Here is a 17,500-nt window from a genome sequence, read left to right as displayed (position 1 = left end):
TATAAAAAGGTGTCTCATTACCAAGGTGTCACACAAGAAACATCTCATGATGGGTAAAAGCAAAGAGCTCTCTCAAGACCTTCACAACCTTATTGTTGCAGAACATACTGATGGCATTGGTTACAGAAGGATTTCTAAACTTCTGAATGTTCCAGTGAGCACTGTTGGGGCCATAATCCGGAAGTGGAAAGAACATCATTTCACCACAAACTGGCCACGACCAGGTGCTCCTCGCAAGGTTTCTGACAGAGGAGTGAAAAGAATTATCAGAAGAGTTGTCCAAGAGCCAAGGACCACTAGTGGAGAGCTTCAGAAAGACCTGGAATCAGCAGGTACAATTGTTTCAAAGAAAACAATAAGTAATGCATCAACCGCCGTGGCATTTACACAAGCCTGTGAAATACTGGGAGAATATAGTCTGGTCAGATGAGACCAACATGGAACTCTTTGGATGCCATAATACACACCATGTTTGGAGGTCAAATGGCACTGCACATCACCCCAAAAACACCAGACCAACAGTGAAGTTTGGAGGTGGAACATCATGGTGTGGGGCTGTTTTTCAGCATACAGCACTGGCAAACTTCATATTACATTACATTACATTACAGTCATTTAGCAGACGCTTTTATCCAAAGCGACTTACAATAAGTGTATTCAACATAGGTATTCAAGAGAACTACTAGTCACCAGAAGTCATCAGTGCATCTCCTTTCTTAAACAAGCTTCTAAAAGCATAAACCAGAGCAAAAGTATAGTGCAGAAGCAAATTACTACGAAAACAATAAGTGCTACAAACTAATACGAATGCAATAAGTGCTACGAGGAAGGCTCAGGGTAGTACTTCTTTATCAGGTAGTACTTCTTTATCAGGTAGTACTTCTTTATCAGGTAGTACTTCTTTATCAGGTAGTACTTCTTTATCAGGTAGTACTTCTTTATCAGGTAGTACTTCTGTATCAGGTAGTACTTCTTTATCAGGGTAGTACTTCTTGAAGAGGTGAGTTTAAAGATGGGCAGCGACTCTGCTGTCCTGAGGTCAGTGGGGAGTTCATTCCTCCACTGTGGGGTCAGGACAGAAAAGAGCTGTGACCGGGTGGATCGGCCGCAGAGACCTCTGAGCGACGGGGCAACCAATCGCCCCGAGGCAGCAGAGCGAAGTGGTCGGGCAGGGGTGTAGGGCTTCATGGCCTGGAGATAGGAAGGAGCTGTTCCTCTCACTGCCCTGTAGGCTAGCACCAGAGTCTGTAACTGGATGCTCTTACAGGGAGCCAGTGTAGAGAACGGAGAAGGGAGGTTGTGTGGGAGAACTTGGGTCATTGAACACCAGACGAGCTGCAGCTTTCTAGACGAGCTCCAGAGGTCTGATGGCCGACGCCGGGGCTCCGGCAAGTAGTGAGTTGCATATAATTGCATATAATTGAAGGAAGGATGAATGGAAAAATGTACCGAGACATTCTTGATAAAAATCTGCTGCCATCTAGCAGGATGATGAAGATGAAACGAGGGTGGACATTTCAGCAAGACAATGATCCCAAACACACAGCCAAGGAAACTCTCCATTGGTTTCAGAGAAAGAAAATAAAGCTGCTAGAATGGCCCAGCCAATCACCTGACCTGAATCCAATAGAAACTCTATGGAAAGAACTAAAGATCAGAGTTCATAGAAGAGGCCCACGGAACCTTCAAGATCTGAAGACTGTTTGTGTGGAAGAATGGGCCAAAATCACACCTGAGCAATGCATGCCACTAGTTTCTCCATACAGGAGGCGTCTTATAAGCTGTCATATACCAACAAAGGCTTCTGTACCAAGTATTAAATACATTTCATGTAAGTATGAGTGTTCAGTACTGTTTAAGAGTCATTCCATTTTAAGACATATAACTTAATTTCTGAACTTATTTGTATAATAGTATTTGTAGTGTATGTAAGAGAGTATAGTTGTATGCAAGAGATATAGTAGTGTATTAAGAGTATAGTAGTGTATGTAGAAAGTATATAGTGTATGTAAGAGAGTATAATAGTGTATGCAAGAGAGTATAGTAGTGTATGTAAGAGAGTATAGTAGTGTATGGAAGAGAGTATAGTAGTATGTGTAAGAGAGTATAGTAGTGTATGTAAGAGAGTATAATAGTATTTGTAAGAGAGTATAGTAGTGTATGTAAGAGAGTATAGTAGTGTATGCAAGAGAGTATAGTAGTGTAACAGAGAGTATAGTAGATGGAAGAGAGTATAGTAGTATGTGTAAGAGAGTTTGAATGAAACGGAAGTGAGTTTGAATGAAACGGAAGTGAGTTTGAATGAAACGGAAGTGAGTTTGAATGAAACGGGAGAGAGTCTGTGCTCATCTTGTATGCTTCTTATTTTTCGTTTTTTTTTACACCTGCCGTTTCTCTGCCCGTCCCCTCTCCGATGTCTTCCTGCTGATTTTTGTCCTCGGACTTATTTCCCTCATCCACTCCACTAGCAACACTGTCTGTCTGTTCGTCTGGTTTTTGAGTTCTTTTCTGTCCCTTTTTATTAAAAACCGGTCCATTTCGTATTTCAGCTGGCAAGCGGAGCGTGTGAGGGGAGCTTAGTAGCCCGCCTTTACATTTTGAGCGGTCACGTGTTGTAAACAATGCACGCTGGGTGCGATTTTGACAGGTTGACAATTCCCCTTTAGGGATCACCATTAAGGCTTAATACTTTTAATTTCTCCTTCATTATTTGGGTGAAGGGACAAGTATAATTCAGATGTTTGCGTTTTTGTAGTGCAATGTTGTACGTTTATGAAGCACATTTGAAAAAATGTATTGGCTGTGTTACCACATAGGAAGCTACCATGCGAGCCACCAATTATAGCTTGACGAGCCGCATGTGACTGTGAGCCGCATGCAATGAGTACGCTGCCATAGACACTAAAGCCAAAACCTTTCTCACATGCAGAGAGCCTACCAACTTGATGTCAGACTTTTTCAGCAGAGTGACCAAGTCCATGGTGGGAAATGTGGCGTCTCCTGATTTAGAGAGTCCCTGATGGAGCCGCATATGGACCAATGTGGGCCAGTGCCACCATGATTGACAGGCGGCCCACCCCATCAGAACCGAAATCAAACTTTCACTTCCGTTTCATTCAAACTCACGTCCGTTTTGGCTAAACTCACTTCCGTTTCATTCAAACTCACTTCCGATATTCAAACTATTAAAGTCCTTTTACATGTAAGTATGAGAGTGTATAGTCGTGTATGTGAGAGAGTTTAGTAGTGTATGTGAGAGAGAATAGTAGTGTATGTGAGAGAGTATAGTGGTGTATGTGAGAGAGTATATTAGTGTATGTGAGAGAGTATATAAGTGTATGTGAGAGAGTATAATAGTGTATGTGAGAGAGTATATTAGTGTATGTGAGAGAGTATATAAGTGTATGTGAGAGAGTATAATAGTGTATGTGAGAGAGTATAATAGTGTGTGTAAGACCAAGTATGAATTCTGTCCCAGGCGGCCCCTCATAAAAATCACACCTGAGCAATGCATGCCACTAGTTTCTCCATACAGGAGGCGTCTTGAAGCTGTCATCACTAACAAAGGCTTCTGTACCAAGTATTAAATACATTTCAGTAAGCGTGTTCAATACTTTTTCCCTGTCATTCCATTTTATTACATATAACTTAATTTCTGAACGTATTTGTTTGGTTTTCTTTGTATGTATGGATTACTTGGGTTGTTACCGACATCTGGTGAACATTTCATGTCAATAGCACCTTTAGAAATATATTTACTGAGAAAAATGGTGACGTGTTCAATACTTATTTTACCCGCTGTGTGTGTGTGTGTATATATATATATATATATATATATATATATATATATATATAAACATATATGGATGATAGATTGATGATAGATTGATGGATGGATGAGTTAAGAGTTGGAGAGAAAAGAAGAGATGATGTGGACAGTTACTGACGGATGGACTAACAGTTAGGAGTTGAAGAGAGAGGAAGAGGAAGGTGATGATTGGAAAGGCAGAATGAAATGAATAAAAGAAGAGCTGATAGAAGAACAGAGAGACGACTTGATGGAAGAAAGGAGATGACTGAGTATTAAAACAGATGATAGAAGGATGAGTGGATGATTCAAACATATGATCATATCTGTGTCTTTAAAGATGTGTTCTATTGTAAACCTCTTTTCTATTTTCCATGTTTTTGTTGAGGAAAGCAGATTGTTCTTCACAGTAACGACCAACATTTAGTTTTACATTTGCTCTTTCTGTCTTTGTGGAGAGAGCAGATGGTTCAACGAGGCGCTGATGTCACTCTGTGAAGATGTACGACAGAAAAGTTGTGCCGTTGCACAAATCGCTCAAGCGTTCACTTATGGCTGCTTCATTAATGTCAGCTGCTTCATCATTGATGTGCATCAAAAATAACCTGAGTAGACAGTCGTGTAGAGCACTTTCAGTACTGTACCCACCACTGGATAAACAAAACGAAATAATGTATTTTTTATTTTTATTTTTTTTTTAATTAAAATAAATAAATAATCTGGACATCAAAATGACCCACGTGAGGGGTGGTGGTGTAGGGGAGGGAGGAGGTGAGGGGGAGGTGAGGGGTGGTGAGGAGGTGACCAATATTGGGTTCGTTGGAGATGAGTCAGTCCTGATCAGAATCGATCACCGGCGATCGCAGCACAATGCATGCTGGGTAGATTTGTGTCCGACTTGATCCCGACTTGCTCTGACGTCATGAACACGTGTTCAACGATGACCTCAGAGAGGAGGCGGCTGCAGGTTTTAGAGCAGACTGCATTGCCCAGTGCATGATGGGAAATGCCTGGCTGTCTCCTGATCAGAGAGCTGATTGGCTCTTAGTTTTGGCAACAAGCACCACGTTTTGTAGAAAATTCTTATTTTCTGTGTAAATGTAAGATTTGACGCTAGATTGTTGGCTAGTGGACTCACGTTGTGCATGATGTGGCTGATAATAATAATAATAATTATTATCATAATATAGAAAGTTATTTATTTAGTATCTGTGAATAAAGACATTTATTGAGAAAGCCTAATTCCAACTTGATGTCAACATTTTTTCAGTCAGAGAACTGGAATGTGTGAAGTCCACAGATTAACGATGTGAAGCATCAGAAACCTTTAAAGGAGAGAACGATGTCACTGATGGACATCATAGAACCCAAACGTAGTCTATAAACTACAGGTAGCCTACAAACGTAACCAACAGGATGTAAACGTTTCAATGACTTCCTGTGTTTTCGTTGAAGGCTGAAAACTGTCAGTTTTTCTTCAGCGCCCCCTGCTGCTGCCGCTGCTCTCGTACACTTTCGAGGCGCAGTCAACGCCAACGAACATACTATCTCATAAAACACATCCACAAGTGTCACTGCAGCACTTTAACCTCTTTGTTTGCTTGTGTGTGTGTGTGTGTGTGTGTGTGTGTGTGTGTGTGTGTGTGTGTGTGTGTGTGTGTGTGTGTGTGTGTGTGTGTTGTGTGTGTGTGTGTGTGTGTGTGTGTGTGTGTGTGTGTGTACATTGTAAATGCCACACACACACACACACACACACACACACACATACACACAGGTACCAGCTGTTTCATTAGTATTATGGTCTGTTACATACAGAGAGAGCTCTGGATCTAAAGCTCAGAGGAACCATGAAGAAGAGAAGTGTTGTGACTCACCGATGGAGGTCGTGGCTGGAACCGGCTCTTTAGAGACTGAACACAGGATCCACATGAGACCGGGTCAGAACACAGGATCCACATGAGACCGGGTCAGAACACAGGATCCACATGAGACCGGGTCAGAAACAGAGGGGACAGAGACTCACATGTTAAAGTTCAGAACCAGATATCATCTCTCTACATGAACAACATGTCATCAGAACCACTGTAGTGTGAGGACGGGTACACTGGTAGAAGGAGCAGTACTTTGATCTCTTTCAGCCGTACTAAACTATCAATACATCTACTACTGCTACTGCTACTACTGCTACTACTACTGCTACTGCTACTACTACTACTACTGCTACTACTACTGCTACTGCTGCTACTGCTACTACTACTACTACTGCTACTACTGCTGCTACTACTACTACTACTGCTACTACTACTACTACTACTACTACTACTACTACTACTACTACTACTACTACTACTACTACTGCTACTACTACTACTACTACTACTACTACTACTACTACTACTGCTACTACTACTACTACTACTACTACTACTACTACTACTACTACTACTACTACTACTGCTACTACTACTACTACTACTACTACTACTACTACTACTACTACTACTACTACTACTACTACTACTACTACTACTACTACTACTACTACTACTACTACTACTACTACTACTACTACTACTACTACTACTACTACTACTACGACTACTACGACTACTACTACGACTACTACGACTACAGTAGTATCATCTGATCTACCTAAAAGGGCAAAAACAGTAATTTAAAGGGAACGTTTGTCCATCTGCTGCAGGAAACTACAGCTTCTACATCCATCCAATAATAACCTGAAGCATCTTCAAGACTGTGTGTGTGTGTGTGTGTGTGTGTGTGTGTGTGTGTGTGTGTGTGTGTGTGTGTGTGTGTGTGTGTGTGTGTGTACCTGAGTAGTAGGAATTCAGAAGGGACTTGCTCTGCAGTGTCTTGCTTCCCTGGACAGAAAAGGAGCAGGGAGAGGGAGCGGCTGTGGAGGAGGGGGGAGGAAGAGGGAGGAGGGAGGAGAGGAGAAAAGAAGGTGAGTAAGAGGACGAAGAAACAACAAACAAAGGGGAGAGGATGTAAGAATAGTGGAAAACAGGAGGTGATAGGATAGAAGAGAAATGGAGGGAGAGGCGAGGGGAGGAGAGGAAAGAAGAAAGGAGAGAAGAGAAGAGGAGAGGGAGGAATGGAGGCATAGGAGAGGAGAGAACGTGAGGCAGGAGAGGGAGGAGAGGGAGGAGAGAGAAAGTGAAAATAACAGGTAGGAGAATAGAGGAAAAAGGAAAAGCAGACGAGGAAGCAGGAGGCGAGGAGGAGAGAGAGGACATGGGAGGAAGGAGGTGAAACAAGCAGAGACAGAAAGTAGAGGACAGATTAGAACAAGAGGGAGAAGGAGAAACAAACAGTGAATCATCACACAACAAACAATAAAAGAAGAACAAAGAGATCAATGGTCCATATTGAACAGGAACAATCCAATAACTCTGATGGAACCATCAATGTTCTCTTATAGAATTCTGAAATACTAAAGTGTTTCTGTCTCAATGAGCAATAAATAAATATCAATAAATATTTGAATAATGAATATTGATCATTACAGAAGCCTTTGCTCCATTGTTTTCTGCTAAAGTCTGATTTACCCACAAAGGTAGATCGAATCTTCTCCTCTCTCCTCTCTCCTCTCTCCTCTCTCCCCCCGTCTCTTCATACCTATACATGTTCTCCTCCTCTGAGATGAAACCTTCTCTGGTCTCTGTATGCTAATGTTTCTCAAGAAGAAGCTTTTTTAAAACGAGTGAAGCTCTAAAACAAAAAGATTATTTAACAGCGAGGAGATCTGGTGACGAGGAGGAAGCAATAACACAAAAGGTTATTCGCCCTGAGACGGAGATATTATTCTCTCCTTCCTTGTGTCAGCATTTTTCTCTGTCTCATTAGGACTGAGCCTGGATCAGTGTGTGTGTGTGTGTGTGTGTGTGTGTGTGTGTGTGTGTGTGTGTGTGTGTGTGTGTGTGTGTGTGTGTGTGTGTGTGTGTGTCTTTTTCAAATGTTTATGTCCATATATGGTCTGATACATATTATGTCCATATATGAACTGATACATATTATGTCCATATATGAACTGATACATATTATGTCCATATATGAACTGATACATATTATGTCCATATATGAACTGATACATATTATGTCCATATATGAACTGATACATATTAGGCGAGGTGTAGTCACGTCTATATCGAAGCAAATAAATTAATCCTCCACTTATAAAATAAACATTCATCATATAGTTGGAAGAAAAAAACGTAATTAAAGAACCAAGTGAAGAAGAAGGAAGTTATTTTTCTTTCGTTGAAAACTCCCAAACAAACATTAAGGTCAAAGTAAAGTGAAGAAACTTCGTTATTCTACATCCAAGTCCAGATTAAAGTGTGAACAATGAACAACATGAAGCTTCGTCACAATCGCAGCTCGGACGGTTAGAGGAAGAGAACCGAGGGTAACAGGAAGAGAACCGGCAGTAAGAGGAAGAGAACCAGCAGTAAGAGGAGGAGAACCGGCAGTAAGAGGAAGAGAACCGGTAGTAAGAGGAAGAGAACCGACGTTTATAGGAAGAGAACCAGCAGTAAGAGGAAGAGAACCGACAGTAAAAGGAAGAGAACCGGCAGTAAGAGGAGGAGAACCGGCAGTAAGAGGATGAGAACCGGCGGTAAGAGGAAGAGAACCGACCGACAGTAAGATAGGAAGAGAACCGGCGGTAAGAGGAAGAGAACCGACGTTTATAGGAAGAGAACCAGCAGTAAGAGGAAGAGAACCGACAGTAAAAGGAAGAGAACCGGCAGTAAGAGGAAGAGAACCAGCAGTAAGAGGAGGAGAACCGGCAGTAAGAGGAAAAGAACCAGCAGTAAGAGGAGGAGAACCGGCAGTAAGAGGACGAGAACCGGCAGTAAGAGGAGGAGAACCGGCAGTAAGAGGATGAGAACCGGGAAATGAGAAAGAGGAAGAGAACCGGCGGTAAGAGGAAGAGAACCGACGTTTATAGGAAGAGAACCGACGTTTATAGGAAGAGAACCAGCAGTAAGAGGAAGAGAACCGACAGTAAAAGGAAGAGAACCGGCAGTAAGAGGAAAAGAACCAGCAGTAAGAGGAGGAGAACCGGCAGTAAGAGGAAGAGAACCGGTAGTAAGAGGACGAGAACCGGCAGTAAGAGGACGAGAACTGGCAGTAAGAGGAGGAGAACCGGCAGTAAGAGGATGAGAACCGGCAGTAAGAGGATGAGAACCGGCGGTAAGAGGAAGAGAACCGACGTTTATAGGAAGAGAACCAGCAGTAAGAGGAAGAGAACCGACAGTAAAAGGAAGAGAACCGGCAGTAAGAGGAGGAGAACCGGCAGTAAGAGGAAGAGAACCGGCAGTAAGAGGAAGAGAACCAGCAGTAAGAGGAGGAGAACCGGCAGTAAGAGGAAGAGAACCGGCAGTAAGAGGACGAGAACCGGCAGTAAGAGGAAGAGAACCGGCAGTAAGAGGAGGAGAACCGGCAGTAAGAGGATGAGAACCGGCGGTAAGAGGAAGAGAACCGACGGTAAGAGGAAGAGAACCAGCAGTAAGAGGAAGAGAACCGACAGTAAAAGGAAGAGAACCGGCAGTAAGAGGAAGAGAACCAGCAGTAAGAGGAGGAGAACCGGCAGTAAGAGGAAGAGAACCGGCGGTTAGAGGAAGAGAACCGGCAGTAACTGACTCTTTCTTAGAGTGCAGGTGAAGACACTGATGTTCAGGTGAATCATGTGTTTACGTGGGAAGAAGTTGAGGGAACAGGAAGTGACGACAGCGGCACAAAGTAAGATGGAGGCCGGTGAAGCAGCACCACATGCTGCTGACGGAGGTGAAGGAGGAACACATGCTGCTGACGGAGGTGAAGGAGCACCACATGCTGTGAAGGAGGAACACATGCTTCAGAACCAGACCAGAACCACAGGAGAACTTACTGAAGCCGTTGAGCTCCTGGTTGGAGGTGGAGAACGGGTCGTCTTTGTGCAGCGTGCTGACTTTAGTGGTGCTCTTCTCAGCCGTGGAGACCGGACCCATCTCCCTCTGCTGGGTGGAGCTGCTCGCCGTCTCCTTCTGCTTCTTCGCCAACTTCCTGTTGTGGTATGAACACACACACACACACACACACACAGGTATAGTTACACATGCAGCGGCCGACAATCACACGTGTTCAAAGAAACACACATCAGAGGAGGAGAAGTGGAGGAGACGATGATGTCAGAGGAGACGATGATGTCAGAGGAGACATTTTAACATAAAGTGACAGAAGACAGGAAATGACCTGGAATCAGTTCTGACGTTTTAAACTCAATGTTTACAAAGATCATTTCTAAATAATCTGTCCTGAATACCAAACATGAGTGAAATCTGAAGACATTCTTTGGAGGAGATGATTGGTGCTCAAACGGGTTCTAAGTGTTTGATGTTTAAGAACCGTTGCTTATTAAAATAAAGTAGTTATGGTCATAGTCTGGTTTCTTTGTCAGAAGTGTTTTAACCTCCAGCTCTGTGGCGTCTTGGTTTGAGATGGTGATGGATAAGATGAATTATCTTCTCTCCAACGTTTCACTTTTATATAAATATATAAATATATATATATATTTATATGTGTGTGAGTATCTGTATATTAACAGGATAACAGAGATATGCCGTAGACCTGTGAACCAGCAGACTGCAGAGGATGATGTCACTTCAGAGGACGGTGGGTTGAATTGTAAAATCCAAGAAAAGACAATAACCTTGCTGAGTTTTTCTCTGAATTCTATTTTTTTAAATATTATTTTTGATATAAACCTTCACTGACGTCTCACTGAAGTCTTAACCTAACCCTTCAGTGAGACGTCAGTGAAGAAGGTTTTCTAACCTAACCTAACCCTAAGATAACCCTAAACTAACCCTAACCGTAACCCTAACCGTAAACCTAACCGTAAACCTAACCCTAAACTAACCCTAAACTAACCCTAAACTAACCCTAACCCTAAGATAACCCTAAACTAACCCTAACCGTAACCCTAACCGTAACCCTAACCGTAAACCTAACCCTAAGATAACCCTAAACTAACCCTAAACTAACCCTAACCCTAAGATAACCCTAAACTAACCCTAAACTAACCCTAAACTAACCCTAAACTAACCCTAACCCTAACCTAACCCTAAGATAACCCTAAACTAACCCTAACCGTAAACCTAACCCTAACCCTAAGATAACCCTAAACTAACCCTAAACTAACCCTAAACTAACCCTAACCCTAAACTAACCCTAAACCTAACCCTAACCTAACCTAACCCTAACCCTAAACTAACCCTAACCCTAAGATAACCCTAAACTAACCCTAACCCTAAGATAACCCTAAACTAACCCTAACCGTAAACCTAACCCTAACCCTAAACTAACCCTAACCCTAAACTAACCCTAACCCTAAAATAACCCTAAACTAACCCTAACCCTAAACTAACCCTAAACTAACCCTAAACTAACCCTAAGATAACCCTAACCCTAAAATAACCCTAAGATAACCCTAAACTAACCATAAATCTAACCCTAACCCTAAACTAACCCTAACCCTAAACTAACCCTAACCCTAAAATAACCCTAACCCTAACCCTAAAATAACCCTAACCCTAACCCTAAACCTAAACTAACCCTAAACTAACCCTAAACCTAACCCTAACCCTAACCTAACCCTAACCTAACCCTAACCCTAAACTAACCCTAAGCCTAACTTTAACCCTTGTTTCTTTGTTTTCTGTCATCGTCTCCTTTTAATGTTTGTATTCCATAGAAACCCTCTCATTTCAGAATCTAGTGGTCTAACATGCAGACAGTCAGTGAAACAGGCTGTAAAGCCTCATTCTGCAGTGAAACAGGCTGTAAAGCCTCATTCTGCAGTGAAACAGGCTGTAAAGCCTCATTCTGCAGCAGACAGTCAGTGAAACAGGCTCAGTAAAACAGGCTGTCATTCTTCTGCAGCAGACAGTCAGTTAAACAGGCTGTAAAGCCTCATTCTGCAGCAGACAGTCAGTGAAACAGGCTGTAAAGCCTCATTCTGCAGCAGACAGTCAGTTAAACAGGCTGTAAAGCCTCATTCTGCAGCAGACAGTCAGTTAAACAGGCTGTAAAGCCTCATTCTGCAGCAGACAGTCAGTTAAACAGGCTGTAAAGCCTCATTCTGCAGCAGACAGTCAGTTAAACAGGCTGTAAAGCCTCATTCTGCAGCAGACAGTCAGTTAAACAGGCTGTAAAGCCTCATTCTGCAGCAGACAGTCAGTTAAACAGGCTGTAAAGCATCATTATGAAGCAGACAGCCAGTGAAACAGGCTGTAAAACATCCACCCAGACGTTCTGCAGAGCCAAAGGTGGTTTCAGTCTCACTGAAGGAACGTTGTAACTTTGGACCAAACATCCGTTTCAACATGTTAAAGCTTTGTGATGTGAAGGAGTTCTACATGTGTGACCCTCCATAAAACATGTGACATCACAACGAGGAGCGACATCATCTATGACGTACTCAGGGATTATTCTGTGACTTCCTCTCTTAGAGTGGACCAGTACACACTGGTTCTGTTGGAGCTGCTTTCAGCACTCGATGGAGAGACGGTCCAGCTCGGCCCACACAGTCAGAACAGAACACAGCGACCCAGTAACCGAGGCTCTCCCAGCGTGAGAAAGCAGAGCTGACTGTCTTTGCAAATGAACAACAGACACCCTCACTGACACCATCACTGACACCATCACACCATCACTGACACCATCACTGACACCATCACTGACACCCTCACTGACACCATCACTGACACCATCACTGACACCATCACTGACACCATCACACCATCACTGACACCCTCACTGACACCATCACTGACACCATCACACCCTCACTGACACCCTCACTGACACCATCACTGACACCCTCACTGACACCATCACTGACACCATCACTGACACCATCACTGACACCATCACTCACTCACTGACACCATCACTGACACCATCACTGACACCATCACTGACACCATCACTGACACCATCACTGACACCCTCACTGACACCATCACTGACACCATCACTGACACCATCACTGACACCATCACTGACACCATCACTGACACCATCACTGACACCATCACTGACACCATCACTGACACCATCACTGACACCATCACTGACACCCTCACTGACACCATCACTGACACCATCACTGACACCATCACTGACACCATCACACACCATCACTGACACCCTCACTGACACCATCACTGACACCCTCACTGACACCATCACTGACACCATCACTGACACCATCACTGACACCATCACTGACACCCTCACTGACACCATCACTGACACCATCACTGACACCCTCACTGACACCATCACTGACACCCTCACTGACACCATCACTGACACCCTCACTGACACCATCACTGACACCATCACTGACTGACACCATCACTGACACCATCACTGACACCATCACTGACACCCTCACTGACACCATCACTGACACCATCACTGACACCATCACTGACACCATCACTGACACCATCACTGACACCCACTGACACCCTCACTGACACCATCACTGACACCATCACTGACACCATCACTGACACCATTACTGACACGTGATTCAGAAAGAACCATTTTAAAATTCATCTGCAGTTAAGTCATAAATAAACAAAAACATCTCACACTTCTTTTTCAAAAGTCAACAGAAAAACCTCCAGAATCCACCGACACATTCTTCAACTCGTTGTGTGTGTGTGTGTGTGTGTGTGTGTGTGTGTGTGTGTGTGTGTGTGTGTGTGTGTGTGTGTGTGTTGTGTTTGGCTGTTGGTGCACACTACATGATGAGTGGGTGTGTTTCTCAGTGACCTATCACGAAGCCGCCTGCTCACATGTCTCTGAAAAGATCTCCGTCCTGCAGAGTCAATCAGAAACACAAATCAGAAATATGACTTTCCTTTAGCGCATTAATCACATCTTCACTACGATGACTCATCAACTGTCATGAACGAGGGTTGAGTAACTACAGAGTCACTGCGAGGAGAAGAGTGTGTACTCTAATGAAGAAGTTACACAACATGTTTTAAAGTCAAGTAAAGGACTAAAGGAACACAAACGCTGAATCAATAAAAATATCTGAAGAACGTTAACTTAAACATAAATCTTCAGAGAAAGTTCTCTTCTGTACTTTGAGACTTTAAACACAAAAAGCTATTCACTTTCAACTCAAAGATTTGTTCCAATTAAAACCATAACGAAGCTCATGTGATCAGTTTGAACTTTAACCAGATGTTATTCCAGACGTTTCAGTCCAGCTGAGCTTTGGTTTGTGTTCCACCACAGAGACGTCACGGGTCATCCAACACAACGCACTTCTTATGGACACACATCATTCATGCATGGGCCAGTGTGTGTGTGTGTGTGTGTGTGTGTGTGTGTGTGTGTGTGTGTGTGTGTGTGTGTGTGTGTGTGTGTGTGTGTGTGTGTGTGTGTGTGTGTGTGTGTGTGTGTGTGTGTGTGTGTGTGTGTGTGTGTGTGTGTGTGTGTGTGTGTGTGTGTGTGTGTGTGTGTGTGTGTGTGTGTGTGTGTGTGTGTGTGTGTGTGTGTGTGTGTGTGTGTGTGTGTGTGTGTGTGTGTGTGTGTGTGTGTGTGTGTGTGTGTGTGTGTGTGTGTGTGTGTGTGTGTGTGTGTGTGTGTGTGTGTGTGTGTGTGTGTGTCTTGGATCAAATGATGAGCTGCACTTTTACAAGCAATTCAGCCAAGAGACAGAGAAACGTGAAACCACAGAGAGCTGATGGATCCAGAGAGAGAAACAGATGAGACCTCCATCCATCAGCTCCACCCGTCTGCTCCACCCGTCTGCTCCACCCGTCTGCTCCAGAGGGTCCAATGACAGGACAACAACAGGAAGTGAGCCGGTAGAGACAGAAAGAACGGAGGAACAGCCCGGGTAAAGTTTCTCTCATAGTGATTTCCCTCCATCAGCCCTGATTCATCCTCCCCCTCATCCTCCCCCTCATCCTCACCCATTTACCGCTAAAGGAGCCTCCACACCTCCTCGGTGATTGGAGCTCAGAGTGGCCTTTTCCTGGAGGCACTCGGACTGAAAGTGGGCAGGAGGCGAGGAGGAGGAGGAAGAGGAGGAGGAGGAGAACAAAGAAAGGAAAGCCAAATGGGAAAGATGAAAAACTGGTGAGAGAATAAGAAATAAGAGGAGCAAAGAGAAAAGGTCGAGGGGAGTGAATGGAGGTAAAAAAAGGTAGGAAAGGGAAGGTGGTGAGGGAGGAAGGAGGTGACGAAGGCTGCAGGGAAGCAGGTCTAAAGTGATAAAAGAGAGGAAGAAGTGTTCTCTTTCTCCTCCCTCCTCTTCTCTACACCTCTACCTCTCACACATTCATCCCCTTAATGGACTAATTTAAATAACTAATTCATGTTGTCATAATATGAGCGGCAATAAGCGCAACATAATCCCTCTTTAATGAAAGTCACAGCGGCACTTCATTAAGCGCTGAAGTTACTCCGACCTCGCAGTCTGAGCCCTGCCCATCTGATGAGTCGGTGCTGAGCGATGTGAGGAGGATACGTTGGGTTTTTACTCTTCTGTTTGAGAGGAAACGTTGGACTGACAGACACCAGACTGATAAAAACGGTAACTAACGGTAACTAACGGTAACTAATGGTAACTAACGGTAACGAGAAGAACCTGGTTTTCAGTGTGAACTGTTGAATGATGAATGATTATCTAAGTGAGTGTCACACATGTACTGTAATGATTATATAAGTGAGTGTCACGACATGTACTGTAATGATTATATAAGTGAGTGTCACGACATGTACTGTAATGATTATATAAGTGAGTGTCATGTACTGTGTGTGTGTGTGTGTGTGTGTGTGTGTGTGTGTGTGTGTATGTGTTTGTGTGTGTGTGTGTGTGTGTGTGTGTGTGTGTGTGTGTGTGTGTGTGTGTGTGTGTGTGTGTGTGTGTGTGTGTGTGTGTGTGTGTGTGTGTGTGTGTGAGTGTGTGTGTGAGTGTGTGTGTGTCCAATAGAAATGCTCCGTCTCTTATAGTCGGTTTATGAATGTGAAGCAGGATGGTGATGAAAGTTACAATGACTAAGTTTGGGACTTTGTGGATACCGGAGACGTCTTCCTAACACAAGGTAGAGCTCTAAGAGTGGAGTCATTGCGGAGATTAATAGCATCATGTAAACGAGCTGTCGTGAGCTCAAACCATCAGTGTTCTTATCATTAAACACACCTTTCTCATATCTCTACTTGAATCTTTTCTCATATGGCTCACAACTCATCTTTGATTCAAATTTGAGTTTTAAAATGACTTCCTTTTCATAAAACAGATATTCAGGGGATTGTTTGATCTTGAAAAGCTGCTCAGAGTTAAGCCTAACTTCTCAGGGCCAGATCCAAGTACTATCTCTATAGAGACACAAGTACTATCTCTATAGAGACACAAGTACTATCTCTATAGAGACACAAGTACTATCTCTATAGAGACACAAGTACTATCTCTATAGAGACACAAGTACTATCTCTATAGAGACACAAGTACTATCTCTATAGAGACACAAGTACTATCTCTATAGAGACACAAGTACTATCTCTATAGAGACACAAGTACTATCTCTATAGAGACACAAGTACTATCTCTATAGAGACACAAGTACTATCTCTATAGAGACACAAGTACTATCTCTATAGAGACACAAGTACTATCTCTATAGAGACATCAGTACTATATATATCGTTTTTTTCAAGCTGCTGAAGGTGTTGATGCCTCTAGCTTTGGTACAGTGTGGGTTCTGTTGTATCACTACCATGAATTCATATTTCTTTAGAGTTCGTATTTATGTCAACCTGTCAAACGTCTCATTGTCCCTGCAGACTGCTGTGTGTCTCTGGCAGCTAATCCTCTAGACCTTTTAGGATGCAGAGGACGTTTTCTTTCTTTCTTTCACCACGAGGGAAAGATGTCTGTAGGGTGTGAATGTTCTGACAGAAACAATGTACTTCCTCAAATTCACTATGGATCCAAAATGAAACAAGTCAAACAAGACAACATCTGAACAGAAATCAAAAGCTTGTCACGAGGAACAAATTAGTTCTTCCTGACTTGAAATCTCTACTTACAGGTAATAAGAGTAGGAATAAGCATGTCTTCTGAAGCATGGTGAGGTGAGGCCGATGATGACAACAGAGCAAAACCCAGAAGAAGGACAAACACATTGGATTAGTTCATGGTTTAAATGGAAAATTATTTTTAAAACTTCTTATCCACCTGTCCCTCTAACTGCTGTGTCCTCATGTGAAGATGTGCTGCTGTCCATCAACTCTGTCTCTCTGAATTTGTTTCATTAAGTTTTTACATTCAGTTATTGATTCTCTAGTTATTAAGTTATCTTATCGTGTTGTTACTGATTGTCAAGGTATTGGACGACATTCACATTATTATCAGATCATCTATGGACGGTTTAACAGTCGTCTCTAGCGATGCCTGAAATACTCCACTGTAATGGTCAAGTCAATCAAACATATAACAGATAAAAAGGAGACCTATGGTTTGTAAAATGATCTTTTCTTCAAAGGAGACTGGCCTGTTGGTTAAAAAATAGACATCATATTCATTCACTGTTGTGCTCCATGTTGATGCTTTATCACACACTGTTGAGTAACAGTAGTGAAGATTGGTATTAA

At 43.0% G+C, this 17,500-nt stretch overlaps 1 protein-coding gene across 1 annotated transcript in view; it reads right to left on the bottom strand.

Moving 5' to 3' along the window:
- Nucleotides 1-17,500, bottom strand: part of ptprt (protein tyrosine phosphatase receptor type T) — a 247,747-nt gene that overhangs the window by 66,283 nt on the left and 163,964 nt on the right. The window contains exons 20-23 of the mRNA XM_054616090.1: nucleotides 16,937-16,966; nucleotides 9,723-9,877; nucleotides 6,642-6,722; nucleotides 5,683-5,718 (exon numbers count right to left, since the gene is read on the bottom strand). Of these exons, the coding sequence (XP_054472065.1) occupies nucleotides 5,683-5,718; nucleotides 6,642-6,722; nucleotides 9,723-9,877; nucleotides 16,937-16,966 (302 nt within the window). The remainder of the gene's footprint in view (nucleotides 1-5,682; nucleotides 5,719-6,641; nucleotides 6,723-9,722; nucleotides 9,878-16,936; nucleotides 16,967-17,500) is intronic.

The sequence above is a fragment of the Anoplopoma fimbria genome, chromosome 17 (genome assembly GCF_027596085.1).
Source record: "Anoplopoma fimbria isolate UVic2021 breed Golden Eagle Sablefish chromosome 17, Afim_UVic_2022, whole genome shotgun sequence".
Classification (NCBI taxonomy): Eukaryota; Metazoa; Chordata; class Actinopteri; order Perciformes; family Anoplopomatidae; genus Anoplopoma; species Anoplopoma fimbria.
This window is presented reverse-complemented; position numbering and strand designations above follow the sequence as displayed.